General features: G+C 39.7%; 2 protein-coding genes across 3 annotated transcripts; one reads left to right on the top strand and one right to left on the bottom strand.

The window, feature by feature from the left end:
- Window positions 1–706: 706 nt before the first annotated feature.
- Window positions 707–1810, bottom strand: LOC139200209 (gap junction delta-2 protein). The gene has a single exon (XM_070829451.1). It carries the CDS (start codon window positions 1808–1810, stop codon window positions 707–709), a length of 1104 nt encoding a protein of 367 aa, XP_070685552.1.
- A 7505-nt stretch (window positions 1811–9315) lies between these two features.
- Window positions 9316–22318, top strand: LOC139200322 (vascular endothelial zinc finger 1-like). Of its 2 annotated transcripts, XM_070829586.1 has the most exons (6): window positions 9316–9419; window positions 15901–16655; window positions 17449–17518; window positions 18113–18281; window positions 20531–20572; window positions 21460–22318. In XM_070829586.1, the coding sequence occupies exons 1-6, from the start codon at window positions 9387–9389 to the stop codon at window positions 21822–21824; spliced, it is 1434 nt and encodes a 477-aa protein (XP_070685687.1). In that variant the 5' UTR covers window positions 9316–9386; the 3' UTR covers window positions 21825–22318. The 2 variants fall into 2 exon arrangements, with proteins under 2 accessions (XP_070685687.1, XP_070685688.1); XM_070829587.1 differs by lacking the exon at window positions 20531–20572.
- The last annotated feature ends 2621 nt before the right edge of the window (window positions 22319–24939 follow it).

Below are 24939 nucleotides of genomic sequence, written 5' to 3'. Positions count from 1 at the left end.
GAGCCTGCTGGCTTAGTTACCTTCACTCAGCTGGGAATTGCTGTGTGAAGTAGGTGAATGTTGGAGTGTCGGTTTTGGAAAACGCAGTGCCCCAAAACTGTTTGACTATCCAGCAAGCACGGTGAAGTGTACTGGTGCCTTAACTTTGTGCAGCCTGAAAATCATTTTTCATTTTGTTTTTAACTTTCTCATCTTGCAACAGTGATGTACTCTAGGGCCTATGACATCAGGGGCGTCTGTGGCTCAGAGGTAGAGTGGGTCGTCCATCAATCGGCGGTTCGATCCTCGGCTCCTATGAGTCAGCATGTCGAAGTGTCCCCCCACTGAACTGCAACCTGCTCCCCAACTTGCTCCTGAAGCATGTGACTGTGTGTGAAAGAATACTCTCCTCCAGATTCCTCCTGTATGAATGATGGGTAAACCACACCCCTCTATGATACTGGGTGTAGTAAGACATGGAACAGGGGTCAGACTTTCAATAAGACAGAGCAAGAAAACACTTGAGCGCTGAGGAGAAAGCGGCCCTTACTGTCAGGTGAAGCTCATTAACAATTTCAGGTCCCTTATTGCATGATGCATGAAACTGACTTTGTAGGACTGAAAATGTCTATATTTACAAATGAATGTGGGATACGTTTCAGGCATTGGAGTTCACTTTCTCAGACTGATTTCACAAATATAATGGCATGACAGAAAAATGTCACTCTCATATCCAAGACTTCTTAGTCCGTCCCAGCCTGGCCATGTTGGCCAGCTTGACCTTTACTTTGTTTCTGCTCTCTGGACTCCTTTTGGAGGTGCATTCCACAGTTGAGTCTGTCTCAAAAGAGATAGCTGGGCCGTGTGCGAGCAAGCCTCCAGTCTTCTCTGGAGTCATGGCTGCTGGGGTCTGCAGAACCAGCTGGCCCCTGAGAGAATGTCTGAGCTGCAGCAGGAGGGGGTTGTGGTTTGAGTACAATCTGATGGTGTCCCTCTCCTGACTGCAACAGGTGGAGCAGGCTGAGCAGAGGATGCGGAATATGTAGACCCAGCCCAGGTAGTGGAGCTCTGCGATGTTGAGCACGAAGCAGCCCAGGCTGATGCTGAACATAAAGTTCAGGAAGATGGTCTTCTCAGTGGCACGTGACACGAAGCAGTCTGTACGAGTAGGACAGGGGTAGGTCTCACAGCGGTACAGGTGAGGCACCTCGAACCCAAACAAGAAGTACTGGCCTACCAGGAAGGTGATCTCCATGACAGATCGTAGTAACACATGAAGGATGTAGATGAGCAGAACCTGGTTGGATTGCTCAGTGGGGTCCTCTCCTACCTCTCCATAATCCTCCAGAAGGCTTTGCTCTACTCCCTCCCTCTCCCTTGCATCCCATTCCTCCCTATAATGAGGACAATAGGTAGGCATGCCGACCCTCAGGGCGTCCATGCCATCTTTTCCTATATGCCCACATCTTGGTCCCGTAGGCCTCTGGGCTACCAACTGAGCTCTTTCGCCATCCAACTTCTCATCCTTGGCGATCTTATGCAGAACAAAAACTATATAGAAAATGGAAGGGGTGGAGACCAGCACAATTTGGAAGACCCAGAACCGTAGATGCGAAACAGGGGCAAAGGTGTCGTAACAGACATTGTTGCATCCAGGCTGCTGGGTGTTACAGGTGAACTTGGACTGCTCATCACTGTACACAGCGTCACCCACCAAGGCCACCAGCAAAATACGGAAAATGAGTAGCATGGTGAGCCAGATCTTTCCTATCACGGTAGAGTGATTTTGGACCTCGGACAGGAAGCGACCAAGTATGGACCAGTCACCCATGGCTTAGCCTTAGAGAGAAAGTAAAAGGTGTCATCAGTAAGGTTACAGTTTTTTGTTTTTTTTTACAATCGCTAACATCCTTCTGTCCAATCTGTCACATTTTCAAAATTCTTAACAATGAGACTAACTTCTGTCTGTTGTAGACCATACCTGTGACACCTTTCATATTGTTTTAACTCAATATGCAATCAATGAACACATTTCTGAAGTGCTTACATTTCCTTTACATACAAACTAATCCAGTGCCAGAATTATGGATCTTAATTTATTTACAAATGCTTGTACATAGCATTCTACTTCTGCAACAACAGTAGTCCATAAACTATATTTAAACAGCTGATAAGAATTTGTGATTGAACAGACTAGTGAAACATTGAGAAATAGCTGATTTAGGTTAAGTAAAATAGACCAAACACCGCTGGTTCCATGCTCAGTCTGACCAGGTGTTGGCTCTTTCACTGACATGGACATATAGACTTACTATATAGAGTAAAAAGGAGACTTACAGAACAACACAGGGGAGCAGAAAGAGAAAAATCATTTCTGACCTGCCAGAACCCAGTTTCTGGCAAGCCAAGTGTTTCTACTGTAGGCTCATAACAAAAGACAACATAAGATGTGATGTTGACGAGAACATGTGACCGAATGCTGAAGATCATATAGGTTATATAGATCATATAGTTTTTTCTGTATTTTATTTGAGCACATTTGCAACCAAAGGTCATGAATGTTTGTTTGTTTGTTTGTTTTATCCCTGGCAGCAATGTCATACTAATAAAGCTTTTAAAATGCACACATTCAAAGCTCAAACGAAAAATAAAATTAAAACTTTCACATTAGAAAAAAACAATGGATTTCATATTGTCTGTTGTATGCAGATATAACTTTTTTTATAGTGCCATCAGTAATTAGTATTTTGAAAATCAATGTGGTATGGTTGACTTTATGTTCCTCTTGGATAGAAAACAGGCAAAATGTGATTTTAAGCAAAAAATAAATATTTGGCTAATTGTGTGATGTAGGTGTGTTGCTGTACAATAGTTTTTTTACAAGTGCTAAAACATTTACCTATACTTACGATACTGTCTCTTATTTCTTAATACTAATAAAACTCTTAATTCTCTTAACAGAAATGAATCCCGATAAATCAGTTATTTCTCAATGACATGTTCAATATATATACATATTTCAATTTCAAAGAATGATCCATAATTTTGGTACTGGGTGAACTTGTATGTAAAAGCAACTTGAGCATTTTAGAAATATGTTAATTCACAGCCTATTGTGTGAAAACAATCATGTTTGTGTCAATGGTGTAGATGGATGTTATGCTAACTGTGTTTAGGGTTTTAGGAATGTGACTCCAGATTGGACAAAGGGATGTTAGCGATTGTAAAAAAACTTAAAACTGCAATAATAAGACATGGTGGGGAATGAGGTGTTCGTCAGTGCTTCTCCAACTCCAGCTGCCACTCAAACCAGTTTAATTGTCAGCAACCATGAACAATAGTGGTGGAAGTTTAAAAACAAATGTTAACTGGTTAACAGCTAACTAACAAAAAGAAAAGAGTGACAATGATTGTAATGCTGCCTGTTCCTAGCATTTTTATGATCAAAATATAATGAGTGTCATGGTGCTACTGTTGGCAGACAAATGTTGCCAGAGTTTATCCTGATATGTGTATGGCGTGTTTTGGGCGTGAGATTAATTGGTGTGCTTGGCTGCATTTTGCTGAAGAGACTGATGAAACAGTGATGTAGAGAAATGAAAAAAACAAAAAACTATAATGTAGATAAATGTGTTGCATCATGGTTGTAGTGTGATCATGTACATATATATAGATGTTGTTGAGTACTCGATTCTAATTGGTCCATTATGACATTCTATGGTATGTTATTTGTGTACAGAGGACAGCTGTCGTGTATAACAGACCACTGCTATGGATGCAGTTCTGATAGCACAAGCAATATTATAAACAATATTTTGTGTCAAATTGACCAGCTGTACATTATAATATATTATGGGTTCAAATCACTTGTTAATGTAAACATATGATGATAACTGATGAAATGATGAGATAAAAGTTCATGTCTGACACTGGTAATGTGATTAGAAATTGTATTGTCGCTTTTGTCTTATATTAAAGATGAGAATGAGAGTTTTCATTACTTGGCCAGGAAATATATCCTGGTAGGGACTGCATTCATTTATTTATCTATTTCTATGGCCCTAAAAACTTTTGAATTCAAAGGTAATTGATCTAACATACATTGGTATCTAAACTTGTTATGTAACTTCAAACATTAACTTTAAATCACAAACTGTAATTTGCACATCAGTTTCCCAAAATCTCAGAAACTTACTTGTTACTTCCTGAAGAACTGTCTTCTGCACCTTCAATTTTAGCTAAAGCCCTGATATCACTGTGCATGTATAAATGTGCGTGAGTTTGTAACTCTTATTCCTTGTCAGACACAGTTTTTAAAAGACTACTTTGCATTGTACAGTATAGACATTCGGACGAAAGTTTTAAAAAATGAGTAAGAGAAAGTAATTTGAACTCACTTTTATGTGTCCTTGAGCTTTCCAGATTAAATCCTTAGAAAATACCCTTTGCCATGCAGTTTGCATGGCTATTTTTAATCTTAATGTGTTGATGAAATGAATCCTGTTGCGTGTGGGAAGGGAGAATAGGCTGACCACACATATTGAGCCAGTCCGAAGCTAGCATTGTGCTATGTGACAACAAAGGCTGGCAATGTACAGTGCAACAAAGATTTCAAAACACAATGGGGGGGTTCCTTTTCTGAACAACCGGGAACAGTCAAACAAAAAGCATATGGAACAAGCTAGAAAGGGGACACAATGCAGGCTTATGCAAAGGTTCTGTATTAGCCAGCTCGGAAAGTACAAGTTAGAGAGGAATAAATTATTCTACATTTCTTTTGTTTTCCAGATGATGCTTCAAACATTTTCAAATCAGGGCACAAGGCAATGGCAGCAGGTTTCAGGGTAGCTCTCTATTCAAGCAATAGATGATGAAAAAGTGCTTTCAATAAAAATCCATAAGCATTCGAGTTACAGGTGACATAGATCTTAACAGGGTCAGTCAAAATGTCCTCTGAACACAGCCATCGTTCGCAGTGAGTCGCAGAAATGTCGCATCCAGGAATCCAGTTTTCCTTCTGGAAACAACAATCACAGTAAATATTCCACAGGGCTGTCGGTGGTGATCATTTTAATACACTGGAGATGTATAGGATCTTCACCAGCACCTGCTCTTGACACTGGTCTAGAAGCAGTGCACCAATGACAAACTGTGCAGTTTGTGTTAAAGACTTAAATAATGTTCAGCATTTTAGGACAAAACTAAATAACACAGGTCAGACACATGTGACCTACACTTAAATCATAGTCACACTAAATAAAATTAGTATACTGAGTCACCTAGCTTGATTGTAACTGTTGATTTATAGATTATGTTTCACACTTCTAGAGTGTATTTGCATTCCTCAGACAGCAGAAAACCTTGTCGGCACTGAGCGTTTAAAAAAATAGCAACATCACAACAATTTGGAAAAATGGTTGCAGCCTACTTATTTGCTTTCGCTCTAAAATGAGATGAAGAGCAGTTAATGAATGAGAGAAACACTTTGGGTCAGGTGAAGACAGCTTTTGATTTTTGTCTCTGGTATCAAACTTTGCAACCTCACTGTGACAAGACTTCAGGAAGATGCACACATTCACAGCACTCCGCTGATCCTTGCCAAGAAATAGTTCCAGTATGTAACACCCCCTAAACCTGCAAACTGTAAACTTTGCTTTTCTGTCTCTATACGGATACAATCTATTAGAGCTGGGGCAGGCTCCTGCAGCTCTCCCATAGATAGATAGATAGAAATACTGTATTGATCCCCGGGGGGAAATTCTGGTGTTACAATAGCATAGAAAGTTAAAGTGACCACCACCATGAATACAAACAAATAAATAAGCAAAATAAAAATGTACAAAATGTTGCAAGTTGCAGGTAAATAAATACAAAATGTAATATACACTATAAAAGACCCTCCCACCAGAGGGGTACAGGTGTTTGCACATGGTTCATATGCTTCATAACGAGTGCTTCAATCCTCCCAGTTGTATTTATGGTCCTGATGTTGTTGCTGACCGTTACATAGATATGAACTTAAATTAGATACAGCCATGAGCCTTTGGCTAACATTACTGTTGGCATGAGGCTAAACCATTCAGCATAGCCACTCAGTGATTCATTCTCTGTCAACTAGTGGCGTAGCATCAAGTTGACAGAGCATGAATCCTATGCCTTGATTTTCCTCTAGCGAGCAGCAAGGTTGGTAGTAAGTTGTTGGTGTGGCAGTAAATACTGGAGGCCGATAGGCTACAGTGTGTCAGTTATCAAATGCTGCAACTTCTCAAGACCAACAAAAGTCTAGTCTATTCTTTCCCCGTCCACTGGAAAGGTGAAGGGGTGTCAGCCTGAGCAAACATCTATCCTGTGCATCTGTTCATTGAGCAGATGTAGCTGTAGTTTCATTGATTATAATGGAAGCATAGTGTTGCAGCAGCTCTGCAAATGGTCAGCATATGTTGCGTGTAAGGAGAAATCTTTTTTTAGATTTGTGTGTGTGAGAGTGACATTTCTCAATATATTTTGATTTGCAGTAAGTCAAAACTACTTTGTTTTGAAATATTGGATGAGTGTTGCATGGCTCTCCCTGTTTTCACAGTTTATGAGAGAAAATCATTTTCACCAGAATGTTAAAATCCTTGAATGTCAGTTTAAAGGGTAAGACAGTGTTATTCTATATTTTTCTTAGATTCAACAAATCCCATGAAAAGACCAATGATAACACTGAATTGACCGGACTAAAACCTGATAAATCTTATTTCTCTATTGTTCTCTATATATTCTCAATATACATTGAGGGGGTGTACGGTCTACAGAGCACCACCAGAGTTCTAACAGCTCTATTGTCTTTATTCAATCCCTTGCTTCCTTTTGATGAGAGTTCTGTCAAAGTTAATACATGTTTTCATAGGCAATATGTTCTTCAGTAATAAAGGTAAAAAGATAACAAATGTATGGGCATGGGAAAATGTAGGGAAGTTTATGGGAGCCCAACCGCTGCATTTGCACAAGCTGCCAACACTATGGTAATCTGTTTGGATCTCCTGGCCAGAGACTGTATATAAGAAGTGGACATAGCTGGATCATCACAGATTGGTTTGTGGACTGCCGTCTCAAGTTTGGAGCCAGAAGTGATGTTCATTCCCTGAACACCGCCTCTGATTGGTTAGTTACATGGTAAAAGCATACCCTGCTTTTATAGTCCATTTTAGACAATACATTTACTAAATCATGCTATACTGACTTGAAACTAGCAATTTAGACCTTAAACTCATTAGGAAATGGTTGACTGAGGTAATAAATCAAGTGAGAAGTAGGGTCATTTTCTCATAGACTTCCATACAGTTGCACCCTGCTGGCCATTAGAAAGAATGCAGGTGTAAGGCACTTGTGCATTGGCTTCAATTTTAAGACCTGGGGGCCACGTCCACTTCTTTTATACAGTCTATGCTCCTGGCTCAACTGCGCTCCTGCTGTTAATGATAGTGACACCCAGCTGTGTGATATGCTGAATGAGAAGCACTGTGTGGACTTCAACCTCCTGTCAGTCGTCTATGTGGGTTAGGATTCTCACCCCCTTTTCCCTGAGCTGCACCAGCTCCATGTCCACACACGTGGAGAACGAGCACAAGTATGATAGCTCTGTCCTTCCACTACAAACAGATCCATCCTGTGGCATGGTAGAATAGGGATGTGGAAGCACACTGTCAGGTCTGTGGATGACATCCAGTTGCATGGCGGAATACATTACAGAATCTGTTTGACTGCCAACATGCAAAAAGGTCTCTGCAATATAACTGTTCAGTAAGTGCAGGTCAAGTATGGGTCTCGCACCACCCTGATTTCTTGGGCACCAGGAAATATGGGGAACCTCCAAGTAAGGGACTACCAAAAGTGGCTCCGTATCAGAGGAGTGCAGCTATTTCTCCCTCCATGGCATCCCTCTTGGTTCGAATGGAAAGAGATGTGTGAGTTATGCTGCTGAATACAGGATAGGATTTATACCATTTGACCAAATGGCCAAACTGCCAGTGCAGTGGATGTCCTGGAGTGTGGCCAAAATGCCCCTTTAAAAATTAACTACGTATGCAGTCTGTTTGCATTGCCCTGTTTTCAACTGGCTGTTGTGTCCTTAAAAGAAAGTTGCGTTTTCCTCATTTAACATGAAACGCAGCAAATAAACAAACTCACGTTTCCCTGTATCTCTGTCATCATGCTGGATATAAACAGTAGCACAACATTCCTCCCACTGTCACAAATAGTGTTATTTGTGTAACATTTATGTTAATACAATTGCAGTAATAAAAGCTCTCTGTTAACCCACTGGCTAACAACAATTAGCGCTATAACTGTAATAAGCACAAGCAGGTAAATACTGCACAGTGGAAGTATTATTACTTGTGTGTTTTTAAGTTTAAGTTTACCAGGATGTTGCTTATTGCTGGATTAATTCAGCATGGCAGGTCACAACCTCGTATGGGCAGACTACTATATCTTAGAGAATGAGTTTCAATTGCCCCTGATTAAGACATATTGAATTGAATTTTTTTTGTTTTTGTAATCACAAATAATTCCAAATGTCTTCCATGTGCAGCTGAATATTTGTATATTTATGTTCATATAGCTCAATGTTTTTAAATTCACAAACTTCCAACTGTTCATTTTATACTGTTTTGTCTTCATGCAATGAAATATAACTATTTCCTTATTATCTACTTTTTCATAGGCAAAATGATAGCAGAGGAATTGTTGCAAGGATAAATAGGTGTGGAAATGTTAATTAAATGTGCTATTCATGCACTGGTATTGAGGGAGACCGCTTTATTGAAGAATATTTAAACAATACATTTCCATAGGAATAAACATGAAACTTATATCAACCTTTATACCTTCATTACCTTTTCTCCTGTTCTCCTACAGTGTCAGAGGTTACTCTTTTGCACTTTGCAGACTCAACCAATTTTTTGTGGTTTTACTCATTATCCACTAAATTTTAAAGTATGTTCCATCTTTTGAAGTGCTCAGGTGACAGAATTTGTTAACCTCAATATTACATTTTAAAGGATAACGAGATTATCCTGGTGTGGGTGGTGATTTTTTGTCTTTAAAATCAATTGTTGTTTTTATGAAAACATTACGTCATTCATCATATTTATGTATATTGAAACAGCCCGACGTTTTTATAGTAAGTGTATTATATTTTATTATATTACGTCTTACTGCAATGTCCATTGGAGGGCGTTTGATGAAACTGGAAATATTTGAAATCTGAATTCTTCCATTCAAGTCCAGTCGTCCTAAAAAGTCCACTGGACTTGGTTCAGCCCTCGGGGTTACAGGAAGTTCTAGCTGCCATGTTTAGCTGCTTTGTTGTAGATTCCTTGTAGGTTTCCTGCAGATTTTAGCCTGTGTTGCCAAGTGTTGCAATGGAACCGAGCTGGAGTACGTTTTTATTCCAAGTAAGTGGCACAGTACAGCAGTAGTCTGAGAGTCTGCATCAACGCTATCGGAGGGGAGTGAATGTTTTTATACCACTTTCTGAAATGAATCAGAGTTAGCCAAGCAAAACAAAGGTGTTAGCGTTAGCCTGCTAACGAGCTCGACTGTGTGGGTTGTGTAGCAAACTGCTAACTAGCTTTATCGAACCCGAGTCCTCCGGCTGGGTCGGGTCTACAGAGACTATTAAAGGCCGCCTTGTTGGTGGTGGTTCTGTTATCTGATCTGTATATCGTATATTGTGAGGTTGTATTCATTTCGCACAAAATCACCGTGAAGCTAATTTCTGCTGCCAGTGGTGCTGATGCGCGCGCGCTAGCGAATTAGCTAGTAGGTCGAGCTATGGCTGTTGCATGTAGGTATGCTAAGCTAACAGGGTAACGGGTTAGCTAGCATGGGTACTTTTCTCGTCAGCACCACAGCAATCGTTGCCCCGGTACAGATAACAATAATTGGAAGGCAGTGATTCATTGTGTGTTCCAAACTCCAAGTTCTGGGAATGAACCAGGGCAACTGAATGGGTTTTACTAACGTCAACGCTACACCAGGCATACCTCCGTTAACAAGATGTAGGCTAACGCTAACACTGTAAATTGAGGGCTACCTAGCACGCGGACGGCAGCGATTAAACAACACTGTAAGACTACAACATTTCCTCTTCTACCGCACATTTGGAGCTACGGATATCAAACAAGAATGTAATGTACGTAAACGTTCAGTCAACACTGACTCTACTCTTGAACTTCTATACGCCGCCCACTATGTAAATGTGAAAGTGTGGCCTTTTGTTTTAAAAGAAACATAATATAACATGTGCAACTTGTTTACGTTGACTGCACACACATTCTGCACACATGTACATTAGATTAGTTACCGGCCCTCCTCCACGAAAGGCGTGCAAGTAACGCAAATAACACTCTAGGATCTGAGATGTAGTGAAAAGAAAGCAGTGCCAAGTAGTTAATCTAGTAAACTATACGAAGAGTTAATAAGAGGCCCTCTAATGGTCTATGATTTGTTTCAGTTAATCAGTGAGTTGAGGACCTGCTCCTGAAAGCTGCTTGTATGACTGCAGTCATACTATGCTTTTGCTTATTGACAATGGAATATAAGTTGTTAGATGTTACAATTACTCATCAGATGATTTTGGGCAGTTCAAGGATATCTGTTGTTCTATCATCTGCTCCAGATGAATATTAACATAGAAGCATAAAAGTCTTCTCTATCATTGGGTTATATCATGTTTATTGATTATCAGTTTAGTCAAGTTTCACTTTTGTTACTGACCCAGCCATCGGTTAGGATATGTAGGATACAAAATATCAGTTCTGGCTATGGGGAGGCTAGTAACCACAGCTGTTATAACAGATCCACTGAAATGATCCAAAATCATTCTAGGATTCACTGTAATTACATTGCCTGAACTTATCTAGTAACCTGTACTGTACTTAACATTTAGTCTTACTTCATTGCTGCTGGCATGGCAGCAGAAGATTAAGCTGTGTGACTGGATGTTTTTACTCCAGATATCTCTGGAACTTGTGTGTTATCTCTTTCCTAAAGTTATGTATTTAAGGTTTTGTCAGGACGTGTCACCCAGTTTAAGAAATGATGAACTATTACAGTTGACATGATTCCAATGAACAGGCTAATGTTTATTGAATACATATATTTTCTGCTTTTGCTTGCTGATGCATCTAGTGGGCAAATTACACTTGGTGAAATAAGCTTTTGCAAGCCTGATCACATCTGTTGTTTGTTAGCTGTGTCAGATCTGTTGCTGATTGGGAGATGCTGTAAGTAAAGTGAGGCTGCTAAGGGATTTTGAGGAAACGGTCAACTATTTTGCCAGCTTAATTTGCTGTGTCCAAATACCAAAATTCGATGACCGTCTCAATCTTTTCTACATCACTGTTACAACTTTTTGCATGGCTATTCTTTGGTTAGTTAGTCAGATTGATTTTTAAAATTTTTTTAAAATTCTGTGTAATATTGCAGTTGTTAACATTTTTGATGTAATATCATTGTAATAGCAAGACACAATAAACAAAAGTTTTATTAACTTGGTTGCAACTTGTTTTATACTAACTTAACCAAGAGTTTCTTGTCCCTCCAAGTGTTAGAAATTCTCCAATGGACAGTTACCGTCATTGTCTATTCAAAATATGAGTGTAGTACTGTTATGGTTATAACCATCCCTCTTTCCCAGTTGGTTTTTAAATCTGAAATAGAAATGCTATGATTTCACACTTCAGCCTGTTTATCTGACAGCAAGACACAGGCTCCCAGTCTGTAGACACTGACAGTAGTTGATTCCATTAAGCTTCAGTTGCCATGGTATTTGTCATACTCAAATAGCAAGGCTCACCTTATGTGTAGGCTGTAACTTTGTGCAGCTATTGGCGGCTAGTATTTATGACTTAGTTAGTATTTGGTTTAAAGGCCAACATGGCCAGAATACCTGTGGTTGGTGTGTAGGGGACAAAGAGACTATCAGGAGGCTTATTATTCAGGGTCCACTTGGTTCACCTCATGTGATGAAGCATCTAATGAGGCTGCATTCTAATGAACTTCACTCGTTATTGTTCTCTAGGCATTATGATGGGGTTGGAGTTGTTGTCAGACTATGCTACTGGGGAGACTGCCCCACAAACTGTTACTGTTTCTATCTGAACTCTGAAGGTGTTTTTCTAAAGTTGTGATTTTTTTTTTTTTTTTGTTGCCCTCGTATGTATAACATCTTTGGCTGCACAGTTAAGAATTAAACAATATTTCTTAGAGGCGGAAAAACATTGTCATTGAAACAAAAAATGTTCAGCAAATGAAAATAAGTTTCAGTCAGAACTGTTGTCGTCTGCGGTTTGTGCAGAGACAAAGGCATTATATTATGGCATCATGCAGAGACAGATTTGTAGACATAATAATATTCTCTCAACTGGGACTGGGTCATGGTGAATCCATACCCCGCCTTGCCATGAAAAAAAAACAATAACTGGATTAGTTTCATTTGTACTATTTCTTGTTAATTTCCATGCTCCTAACTCTTTTTCAGTACTATTTATCTTGAAAAGGACCTGACCCTTCACAACAGATTTGTATCAAAATCATCAGAGCAGCGTGATAGAACAGCAGGCTGCTCTCCTTGTTGTTGCTGAGAAAGAGAGATTGGCTGTCTTTGACTTGCATACACATATGCGAGAAGAAATGCTAATTGCTGTAATGATTCTAGTCTGAGCACTGCTACAGTGTGGCGGATATAAAAGCAAGTCGACAACCTGTGACGGCCCCCAGCTCATTTCCCCCATGTTAAAACACATAGCGTGGCCGCCTTCACTAAGTAGGGACGTGGCCGGCAGCTGAACAACCCCCTACCCCCCAAACCTCTTCAGAGGGCCATAAGTGCATCAGTGCTCAGATTTGTGTTGTCCATTAAAGAACACAGTGGGGGGAAAAGCAGCACTTGGGATCCTGCCCCCCTCAGACCACATCCCCCCTCCTGGCTGACTGGGTTGGGATGCTTGGCTGAACCTGAAAAGCCATGGGTCATGTCTTTAACCCTGCCCAGTGGTGATTACAGAAAAGAATAAGGCTTTCTCAATTGCCACATCTCTAGGCTTACCTGTTGTAAAGTTGCTCGTTACAGTGTGAATCTCTGCTTTCTCCCTGGCCAAAATATTCATACAAGCCCCCCGCCCTCTGTTCGTCCTATCCCATTGGGGATCTGCCATGACCAATCAGACAATGCCTGCCAGCAGCTGCAGACTTAAGATATCCTCCATACACAGTGTGTTTTTTTTTTTTTTTTTAAACTACTGTTTGGATGCATTTTCTGTGCCTGTCATTGCTTCATTTATTTGAGCCACGCAGTTTTCAATTCTTTATTGTCTACATCATTTTTATTGTTTTGCTTTTCACACACTCAGATGCATGATTTTGTAATTTTTTGCATCCCGCCACAAAAAAACTTGCTCCACCATCCATCCCCAAACCAATTTAGCAGCAGTTTGGAGTTATTGAGGAGGGATTTTGAATGTTCAGTGAGCCTGATGCTGAAGTGCTTCTAGTGAGTTTTGATTTGGGTTACCGTTATATAATAAATATAATATAAATATATAATTAGTAAAATTTCTATAAATAAAGAAGGGGGCAGAATTCCATAGTCATCTTTAACATTTAGAAACTGCTGTTTTTTTTTTTTTTTTGTATGACAGAATTCCTGTTTTATTAGATACACCCATACAAACTAATGCAGTCCAATACATGAATTGAACTCCAAGGGCCCCTACCTTGATGAAGTTTGTAATGTTCAGCTATACGAAGAAGAATGAGTGAGGATGAGAAATGTATGTAAACCTGCCGTACGATATTACCACGATAGAATGTCCACAATATTAAAAAGAGGAAAAAAAAGAGATGACTAGCACAAAAAGCATTCCTCAGTGGCTACTTCACCTCAACTCTGACTGCAACATTTAATAAGAAAAAATAAATGGCACATGCAAAAAAAACATTAGTAATGCTCATCATAAGCGTTCTTTGATATATTCATAATTCCTGAACAACTGCAGCTTACGCTCATATAAATTAGAAAAATGTTTGTATGTATGGTCAGAAACAACAAACTGACTGCAATGCACACATGAAGTTAAATTGCTGTGTAACTCCAGCAGTTCCACCATATGCTTAAATCCTGTTTTCTCTGCAGCCAAGTATGGTTGCATATCAGCAGTGATAAACATTTTATAGCATTAGTTATTACTTTGGCACAGTCTGAATCTGCAGTGAGAGGCTGCTTGAATGCTGTGAGGAGAAAGACTTATCTTCCAGTCAACACATTTAGATGATGGCATTGTAAATAACCTGTTTTTAAGGTTTTCCACAGACGTACTCAACTTCAGTTGAACAGTGTCAGGATACAGATTGACACTAATTGTCGAGCGTTTTCGCCTTAACTAACCAGGCTAAGCCGACCTGCATGCTACAGCTGATGGACAACAACCGGCAAAACTTACAAAACTTTCTGGCTAAAACTCGAGCTGAAGAATTTCTGTTTTGCATGTGCGTAGAATCTGTAATACCACGGTCGACTTCACAGGCCTTCAAAGGCATAGACACATATTTTCCCATTGCTATGTAGCAAAATTTGATATTTGTTACAGCCACTTTAACACGCAGCCCTTCAGAAAGGTTACTACATATGGCAGTATTCAAGGAGTGTGTTGAGATGTTTACTTTACCCCCAAAATACACCATTGATATTCGATCCCTACTCTATACCAGCGTCAGGGCTCCAGAATAACTTTTCCACTGGTGATACCAACTTTCTCAGTTGGTTGCACCAGAACATGATTTGCTCACACCCTTCTTTTTGGTAAAGCATGGTATTAATCAATGCAGATTTGAGATATTGCACTTGACTATAATATTTATATTTTCTGCTGCTTTTTACTTCTACTCCACTACATCTCAGAGGCAAATATTGTACTTTTTATTCCACTACACTTACCTTTTACATTTACATTTACCTAACTTTACTTTCTAGATTTGTTGCAGAATCGAATTAACAGCACAAAATCTCATTTAATATATGAAATGAAATAAAATGAGGAAAAAAATCCACAAGCTACTAGCTGTTTCTTAATATGTAAATAAATAAAAATGAGCTCCACCTTTATCTGTTGCATCTTTAAAGTGATGATTATGTTAATACTATACTACTAGAAATAATCCAATAACAATATTCTGAAATGAAATAAAATGCTGTATGAGTACTTTTACATGTGGTACTTGAATTACATATCGATGCTAATATTCTTGTACTTAACATTTCTAATACAGGACTGTTATTTGTAACAGTATGTCCAAGTTCCAATATTACCAATATGTAAAATATGTCTGAGTACTTCTCCAACCACTGTGCGTTAACCATTGTGGCTGAAAGTGACTGTGCTTTTTCTTCACTGGCTGCATTTTCATCATCATTGGTATCTGAGTTGGAACCAAAATTTTAACTCACGCATTGACAAAAATTGGTGCAGTGTGGAGCCCTGAATTTAGATTTAGTAGCATATTCTAGTTTGGGCCTGTTTTTGCCTGCAACATAATTTACCAATACTAAGTCCAGGCTGGTTTGTACATTTCCCCTCGTAATGAAGCTGCAGTCTAAAGCCAACGTTCACTGAAATACGCATATTAATCTGCTTGATAGCTCAGCAATTAAAGAAAATCTGCATTGCATCTATGATTTGATGGTTTTCCTTAATATTTTGAAAAGTGGTGCGTGTATATATAGTGTTCTTTATCTATAGAGAGAAGCATGTGTGGAAATGTAGTATTTCTGTTGTTCTGATGGCCAATGCTCTGCTCTATTGGTGTTTTGCCTCATATGTAATTTGAGGATGACTATTAACATCATTTTATATGGTTCTGTATCTTTCATTACAGCAGGCCAATGAGGCTCTGCATCACCAGCACCAAGTAGCCGGGAACAGCCTCTTGCCTTTACTCAGCTCGGGAACAGAGCCACCTGATCAAAAACCGGTGCTGCCCATTCCCCTGGACCAGAAACCCCCTGTCAGTGCTGCAGAACTTCTTAAAGACAATGTGGCTAGTGGGACTGGGGGAGGAGGTGGTGGAGGGCCTCCAGTTGCCGTGGTCAAAAAGGAGCCTAAATCAAAGACGCCCTTTATCTGTGGCTACTGCAACAAGGCTTTCCGGGACAGCTACCACCTACGGCGGCACGAGTCTTGCCACACTGGCATTAAGATGGTTTCGCGGCCTAAGAAGACACAAACAGCCCCCACTATGGTGCCGCTCATATCCACTGTACCACGTGAGAATAGCGGAAACCCTTCATACATTACTACTGTAGCTGGTATCCTGACTACAGCCACCACATCGACATCCACAGGCACTAGCATCATGACCCCAATGCAACACCAACAGCAGCAGAGCATCCCTAAGAAGCCCCCCAAGCCGGTGAAAAAGAATCATGGCTGTGACATGTGTGGTAAGGCCTTTAGAGATGTGTACCACCTCAACCGTCACAAGCTGTCACACTCGGACGAGAAGCCGTTTGAGTGTCCCATCTGCCAGCAGAGGTTCAAGAGGAAGGATCGCATGACATACCATGTCCGCTCCCATGATGGTGGAGTTCACAAGCCTTATATCTGCTCTGTCTGTGGGAAGGGCTTCTCCAGGTAAGTGGACATAATTTCAGAACTTTCTGTTGTTACACTCCCAGACAGTATATTTAGTTTTTTAAAAATCAAATAATTTTTCACCTTCATACTAATTTTCACCTTCATGCGAGCGAAATGCTTGTGGTGTGGAGCCCAGAGTCATAATGGAGAGTAACCCTAGCAGGTTGAGGTGGACAAAACACACAGTTGAGGAAAGAAGGGATAGGATTTTGATCACTGTTACTGCAGCTGATACTGTGAAAAAATGCCTGGATTAGCCCCACACTTGATCTTTATGATCGACTTGGGACGTCTCTGTTAAAAGTAAAAGTAAAGAGAGCAACTTCTTGTATAATCTGTTTGTGTAAACCTAATTAATGGTGTTAACAATAAAGCGACCATCCTTTAGTAATTATTGTGGTCTGAAGTGACACACTTGGCTGTAAAAATTTTTGTGTTATTTGGCGATAAATCTTGTTCTAAAACAAGGAACAGCTTTAAATGACAAAAAAGCAGGGATTGTTGTAATAACTCGATTTGTCAACAAGCATTGTTCAAAATATAGCTTTCAAGAATTTAGTCAGATTGGCTCAAAGCACTGTTCCTGCCATTTGTATTGTAAGTGGAAACGATTCGATGAATGTCGACCACTTCCAATTTGTTGAATCTAATGTCAACATCGTGACTGAAATGTGTATCATGACAAAATGATCTGCCGTATTACCCAGCATTAATGTGTTATGTGAATTAAATGATACTACTTGTAAAGCCAAAGATGAAAGATTTCTCTGGTCTTCATCTCACCCTGCAGACCTGATCACCTAAGCTGTCATGTCAAGCATGTCCATTCCTCAGAGAGGCCATTTAAGTGCCAAGTAACGGTAAGTGTCATGGCTCGGTCTCCTTTCTACATATTGCTTTCACGTTTACTCCACGTTTACTTGTGTCCTTATTGATACATGATGACCAGCATCAATGAAAACTGTAAAGCCACGTCAAATGAAACATTAGAGGCAACCCAGAAGCTACAGCTTGGACAGCCTAGTCACCATTGGTACAGTTCATACAGTTGCCATGTAGTGAACTTTAGACTACACTTGTTTAACAGTACAGAGCTCTGGCTCAGCAGAAAACAATAAGTTTTTCATTGTTAAAATCAACATTGTTGATGTCCTGTAGTAGCAAAGCCAGTTCAGAGTCTGTGGCAGAACATAAATTGCTGATCGTACATGATTACCAAGATATGAGCGTTTGAAGAGGCAGCAGTGCTGCATGAGCTTAAAGTGTTGTCCCACTGCCTGTACATTTTGCTACAGCCCCTCTAGCAATTTCCCATGCATGTGGTTGGAATCAGAAAAAATTGGTACATATTTTTAATTTTTGCATGCAAGGAGTCTCCATTTGTCTTTTTGGTGATGCAGGAATCTCAGTCGCATGGCAAGAAAACAAATGGTGTTCTCTGATTTTCTGTCCAGGCCTGTACCTCCGCCTTTGCTACCAAAGACCGTCTGCGCTCCCACATGATCAGGCATGAAGGCAAAGTGACCTGCAATATCTGTGGAAAAATGCTAAGCGCTGCCTACATCACAAGTCACCTCAAGACGCATGGCCAGGCCAGCTTCAGCAACCCATGCAACAATAAAGGTGGGCCACAGGTCTTCTTCTACTTGTCTTAAATCTCCTTTCTAATTTGCCCCCTCTCAGTTTGAAATTTCAACAAATGCCAGGTTTAAACTCACGAAACACCACAGCCACACATCTGTACACTTCCTGAAGACCACTGACATATTGGATACATTATTTGTCATGATAATGATTTGGGTTTTTTAATCAAGACCCCACTCATTGAACAATTGTTTGTACAGACTAACGCTGCCTGAAATGGCTGCTCCAGCAGTCGGTTGTTCCTGTCAGTGCCCTGCTGAACTTTCTGCCATCATCGGCTTTCAATCAAGAATTTGTATGTTTGCAGCTTGCAGAGTGGAACTGCAGCTTTTTTTTCTTTTTTTTTTTTTTTTTTTACAAAAGCAGGCTTCTAAACAACATGCTATTTATGACTTTATTAAGTTTTATAATATTGGAATCTGATCTGATGCATTTTTTTTTTCACTTGTATTCCTTTTCACTTTATCATTAACATAAACATTTCTGGCAGTAATCACTTAAATGTGTTTATTAAAGAATGGAGACATGTATGCAGGTTATATCACTGCTCAACAAACTATCAAAGATAACAGGAAGTATAAGACTACAATTCTATAAAGTAAACTTCACAAAATGAAGCATTTTTGCATGACTTACTGTAATGATGTTTTCTCTCAGAGCCAAGTCTGTCTGAATGCTGCCCCTATTTAACTCTTATTGATTTGATACACATGCTCCATGCTGCAAGCTACCAGCCAGTGAGCGTTTTAAATTAGAATTTTCTTAAACTCATGATGTAGTGTCACTTTGTCCGCATAACATACGTTTTCTTCATGCAGGATGTTGGTCATGCAAATGTGTTACTTAATTACTAATCCGTTGAGAGTGTAGCACATAACTGGAATTCAAATTTTATGAAGAAACTGACTTGCAAGAAAGATATTTGTTCTTTAACTTGGGAATTTGGTTTGTTCTTTAACTTGGTAATAGTTACTGTCTGTGTTCCTGTTAGCGGTGTGTGTGTGTGTGTGTGTGTGTATGTGTGCGCATTAGCTCAGTTCATGGCTCCTGTTGATAAAGAAATCCCAGTGACCCAGCAGCTCATCTGACAGCAATGGTTGCAGTTAGAGCCATTTAATACATTAAACTCAGCAGTTGAAATTACAACATATCACTAAAAAAGTTGGAAATGCAGTGTGTTTTGACCACCAGGCCACACATCAGACTTCAAGACAAACCAACAGCTCGCTGCCTTGTCTGATCCTGTCGTGGAATCGGTTCTCAGTGCTCACTTTTGAAACTGCATTTTTTTTGGTTTTGCTGGTCTAAGAAGCTAAAGTAGTGTCAAAGCAGTGTCGAACCCTATGATGGTGTATTCATATTCTCATTGCTGTTTGCATACCTCATCTTTGCTAGATCTCTCAAGCACACTTCTCATCCCAGACCACACAAAAACAATACGGTCCCAATTTACAAAGAGGTCTGAGAGTAAAATCAAACACTAACTCTAAGTTACTATCTTGATACACCTTTGCTAGTTATTCGAATAGAGTCTGTGAGAACAGTTGTATAATTACCTTTGTGACACTAGAGGAGCTTTGCCAACCTTTGTTACGAACTGGCGGTATGGGTTTTGACAGGTGTGGATTTCAACCAGGCGGAGAGGACAAAAAAAAGACAAGTTGTATTATAGGAATTTTATGATTCAGCAATTCTGGAACTTGATTCATACTACAAGTCAGTATATCAGTCTGTGCTGCTTCATTTGGGACCAAGTCTTCAGTATAGTTTTATTTTCATGTGCTGGTGTATAATGAAATCACTTGATTACTACTTGATAAGAGATGTATTGGATGTCATGATTAGTGCTAAGGTAAACTAATGATGGTTCGTGCACTCTGTTTTGTGTGTAGTATAGCATCCCTTTGAAGTGACTAAAGCAAACATGACACTCCGCTTCACACTAAGAGTGTGTGAGATTTATGCTGCAGTAGCAGCAAATGCTTGTTGTAGATTATTTGAATATTTGTTTGGTATTCTGACTTCAGTTACAGCTATCAAATAAAAGAAGCATAGTGTTTTTCTTCCTGACTCCACTAAAAACCATGAAGCATCATACAATGTTTAGTATTTAACACCCCGTTCTAATGCCATATACACACCACTTAACCATGCCGAGCTGTCTCCCAGATGATAGCCCTGCTGCCCTGTGCTCTTGTAACCCAATATGTGTCTGTATTTCTGAATAGGCATAAGTGACTGGCAGTGGAACCACTCAGGGCCACGAAAAGGTAATCCAGTAGCTCGTAGCAGAAACCCCTAAACACTCAATTACGTCTGCAAATCTGCTAAACATAAGTGGCCAGTTTTTATTCACGTACAATGTCACCCAAGTACAGAAGCATTTCTTTTCTCTGAGAGCTGGTGTAATGAAGGTTCTTCTGTTTTGAAGATGCAGAGTTTTGCTAATGTAAGGTTAAATTTCATGAAGCAGGATCAGTAGATCATTTAAATGAACCACAAACTGGACCCATAAAACTAAAGCTAGATGCACACTACCTTGATTTTCATTAGAGGCCATCTTGAAATGCCTGACCGTCATTCCTGTCTTGACTTTGAACAGATTGATTGAAATTGGCTTGTTCAACCAATTACTCCTCAGAACCACCAGATATCATAAGCATATTTGTCTCAGCATGGATGAGACGAATTGTTAATCACCCTTTGGCGTGTTCTGGAACTTATCTGGGATGGTCAGACTGGCAGTTGTGCAGTGTAGTGTGCATCCAGTTTAGCCAATCACAGAGCTTAAGATGTTCCTACATAATGTGTTACTGTTTGAAGTGAAAGTTTTGAAATAAAACAAATGGACAGTTAGCTGGTTAGTCTATTGATCCTGCTTTTTGAATTTACCCCTCAGGTGAGTTGACGGTAGGAGAGATTTTAAATAACTCCTTCCAAGTCCTAATTGACAACTCTCACAAAGGTAGGTTTCTTCAACAATATTACCACAGTTGACATAATGAATTAATGATGTGTTGGTATTTCCAGTGACCCAGCTTAACAGCCAAGGAGCATAGAGGGCAGTTGGCTTTCCGTGTTTTGGAGTGGTTGTGTATCTCTACTAGGTTGACCAGCCCTGAAATTACTTTTATCTGTCTCTTTGTTTTTAACACAGATGCCAACAACGTGCACAACTCGGCCACCACAACGCCGGTCACCAACTCGGCAGCCATCACCTCGGCTGTGAACCGCAGTGGCAATGCCAGCAATCCTGTCACCATCGCCGCTCAGATGAACATCGCCACCAGCACGGTCAACATCACGTCACCGGTCAACCTGCAGCACCCTGTCACCATCACAGGCCCTGTGAACTTGGCCTCTGTCAACATCCCCACAACTGCACACATGAATATCGCCCACCCAGTGGCTATCACTACTCCTATGCCCATGAATATCACCGGGCCACTCAACATCGCCATGAGGCCCATGGAGAGCATGCCTTTTCTATCCCAAGTTCTGCCTTCCTCCCCTCCTTGGTAGAGCTTTTTTTAGCCCATATAAGAGCCGATAATGTTTTAACTGCCTAATAATAGATAAGCCTGTCAAATCTTAGTAAAATGGCCTTTTAAATGGCTTGATTAGTGTATAGCTTGAAAGGGTGATAACTAATGTAATACAACCACATAGATGGTAACAAATTATTACTTTCAAGATTCATTAATACAGCATAATTTGTCATTTATAGAAGGAAAAAATGTTTCAAATACCCTTAATCAGAATAGAAATTAATTGTTTAACTTACATCCACGCATGCGTTTATTTTTCTTATTTTAGTTAAAGTAATATAGGAAAATTATAGAAATGTATTAGAGAACAGTTTTATTAATAGTAGATGGGACTTTGTGTTTTGCTAACCCAGTGATTTAATTACCCAACAAAATCAAAGTACTTCATCACATTGATGCAAAAATTCTGTAAATCAAATATCATCTTAAAGCAGTCTTGTTCATGGATCTGCAACATTGCCCAACTGGCCAAGTATGCCAGTAGTAAGAGACACCTCAGGGTCAACTGTACCGCAAAGTTTCTGACAAATAACAAATTACTGTAGTAAGTATACGATATTACCCAGTCCTAGTCTAATGGTGTTGCTCACCGTCCTGTTGTGGTCACAGCTGTTGACAAGTCTTTCACATGTACCTATTAGTTGCGTTTCTGAAGGACTAGTTAGTTAGGTTTGACATTAGAATTTAATGTTACGTACTCATTTTTCCCATTTCTTCATCAGTAGATGGGGGTTGCCTACCACTTTCCGTTCAGAGATAGTCTTTAGTGTCAGATGTGATTGGCCTCCATTCTCCTCCTTCAGATCAAGGTCATGATATACAGCTGCTAGCACGTGGTCCATAAATTCAGATTTTTTTTGCCAAACTCTTATCTCCAAGGTCAACAATGAACTTTCACGCCCAGATAAGCTCATATGTTACCTCTTGACTGCTGAATTACCCGAATGATGTCACTGGCCGCATAACACGTCAGATATCTTCTTTCACATGCTAACGTGACGTGACCCCAGTTGGGGGTGGATGCTTCAAGGTTGATATTTTGTGCAGATATTCTGTGTAAATAATGACCATTTTATGCCAAAGATTTTCTATGTATAGCTGTTCCCCCCGATTGCTTTATTTTGAAAGATAAAGGGAAACCTCTCCTCTGAAAACCCCATTTAGACCATTATGAGACACTAAAAACTCCTTCTGAAACAATGAGGAATGAAATTGGCACCTCCAGCCACCCAACCCTCTCCCCCCTTTGTACTACCAGCCTTGGAGCTACGGCATGGGGCGGTCTCACTAGTCTTACTGACAGATGTTTCATTTGAAACCAACATGTTCTTGTGTTTATCCACTTAGTTTGAGGTCTTTGCATCTAATTCCTACAATATTTTTGCAATAATAGTTCTACTTTTGCATAATTTTAGAGTGTGATAAGGTGTATTTTAATTGCTTGTATTACTGGTCATCATGTCAACAGGTATCATTACACTTTCAAACCAAAAGAGTAAAAGAGTATTTTCTTCCAGTTTGACATGGTTTAAAATTATTTGGCAGTTATCACAATATCAGCTGCTACATGTTCACCCCTGTTGTGTTGTCTTTACCCCTTGCTTACCCATGTTTTCAAACTTGAGTAGTTTGTTTTACTATGACAGATGCTTAAGGGTGAGCCCGCTCATTGCAGCAGTAAATGCATTATATGCTGTTGAGAGGCAAACCCGTTAAGAGCCCCCTTTTTCTGAGTTCTTTAGTTTCTATTTAGCCACTGAAGGACAGTGTAGATCTTGTAAAAGTGACCAGTTGAAAATGATTTCCTCAACTGAGCATCTGATTCAAAGATGGCTGATGTGTGATACCTTACTTTTCCTTAGGCATTGGTTAACAACTCCTTAAATGGATGTGTATTGCTGGAGTCGTTCTTAAATGCTTCCTCTTAAGGCAAGTTTTGTTTCTTGTTTTTTTTTCTATTGTTTTTTTAGTGGACTTATCAGTATTTGATAGTTTATGTATTTTAAAGTTTAAGTACAAAAAAAAAACAAAGCTTCCATATTGGGGGAGGGTGAGTGATATTGTGGATTTCACCGATGGTTCAGAGGCTGGTTAAATCCATTAACCATCAACTCCTCCCATGTCTGTATTTTAGAATTGCTGGAAACCAGTCAGTCGTAACTGCTGGATATTCTACACAAGTTTATCTGTGGCATCTGTTTGGACATTTTTGTACGTATTTATATCAGGACATGACAGTTGAAGGTACAGCAAAGAGGAGTGTCTTGTACTGAAAGCATGTCCCCTAGGTTTTGCCCTTAATATGGCAGTATTATCAAAGGTCAAATGATTTTAAATTTTTGATTACTGAGGTTTTATTTTTAACTGTAGAAGTCAATAGAGCCATCCAGTGGTTCATTAGTGCTACACACGCAGTCCCAAAGTTAACTTTTGTGGCATGTTCAGTTGGTTACTTTAGCAGGTGTAGGATCACATCACTGTCAGTCAAACTCAGGAAGGTTACTGAGAATAGTCTTTTAACACCATGTTCAACAATTTACACACTGACCTTTTCGTTGTAAATATGAAACACTATTTTATTGCCTTTTACCTGTGGGAGAGAGAACCTCTCCCTCCTTACCACAGGCTCGCAATGCAAGAACTGTATCACCACTGATGTGGCCGTCCATCCTGGAGAGGACAGAGAAATGAATGGACTAATTAAAGGATAAGGCCGGTGTCGGTTTCTTTTTAGCAACAAATCCCATAAAAGGCCAAACAGTAACAATTGTCCTCCTAACAAGTATTATCTGTGTGGCTGCAGCTTGATGTAGATTATCCATCTTATATCTAAAAATTAGAGAAACCACATTAAGCCGCTACACCATTGAATTGGTTGGCATGCTTCTTCACTGAGATGAACACAGAGCAATTTATTCCCTTCAGATTGTCCTTGCTCTGTGACACAGTATCAAGCTACACAGAATATGCATGTCAGCAGGATAAACTCATTGTTGGCTGTTGTCTCTTCAGGGTAACAATAATTACAAAACGACTCCAGCCTTAACCTTTTTTAAGGTACATTTTCTCTGTAGATCTCACTTTCATAG

This window comes from Pempheris klunzingeri, chromosome 4 (genome assembly GCF_042242105.1).
Source record: "Pempheris klunzingeri isolate RE-2024b chromosome 4, fPemKlu1.hap1, whole genome shotgun sequence".
NCBI classification, from domain to species: domain Eukaryota; kingdom Metazoa; phylum Chordata; class Actinopteri; order Acropomatiformes; family Pempheridae; genus Pempheris; species Pempheris klunzingeri.
Note: the sequence above shows the minus strand (reverse complement) of the source record. Positions and strands in the feature narration are given on the sequence as shown.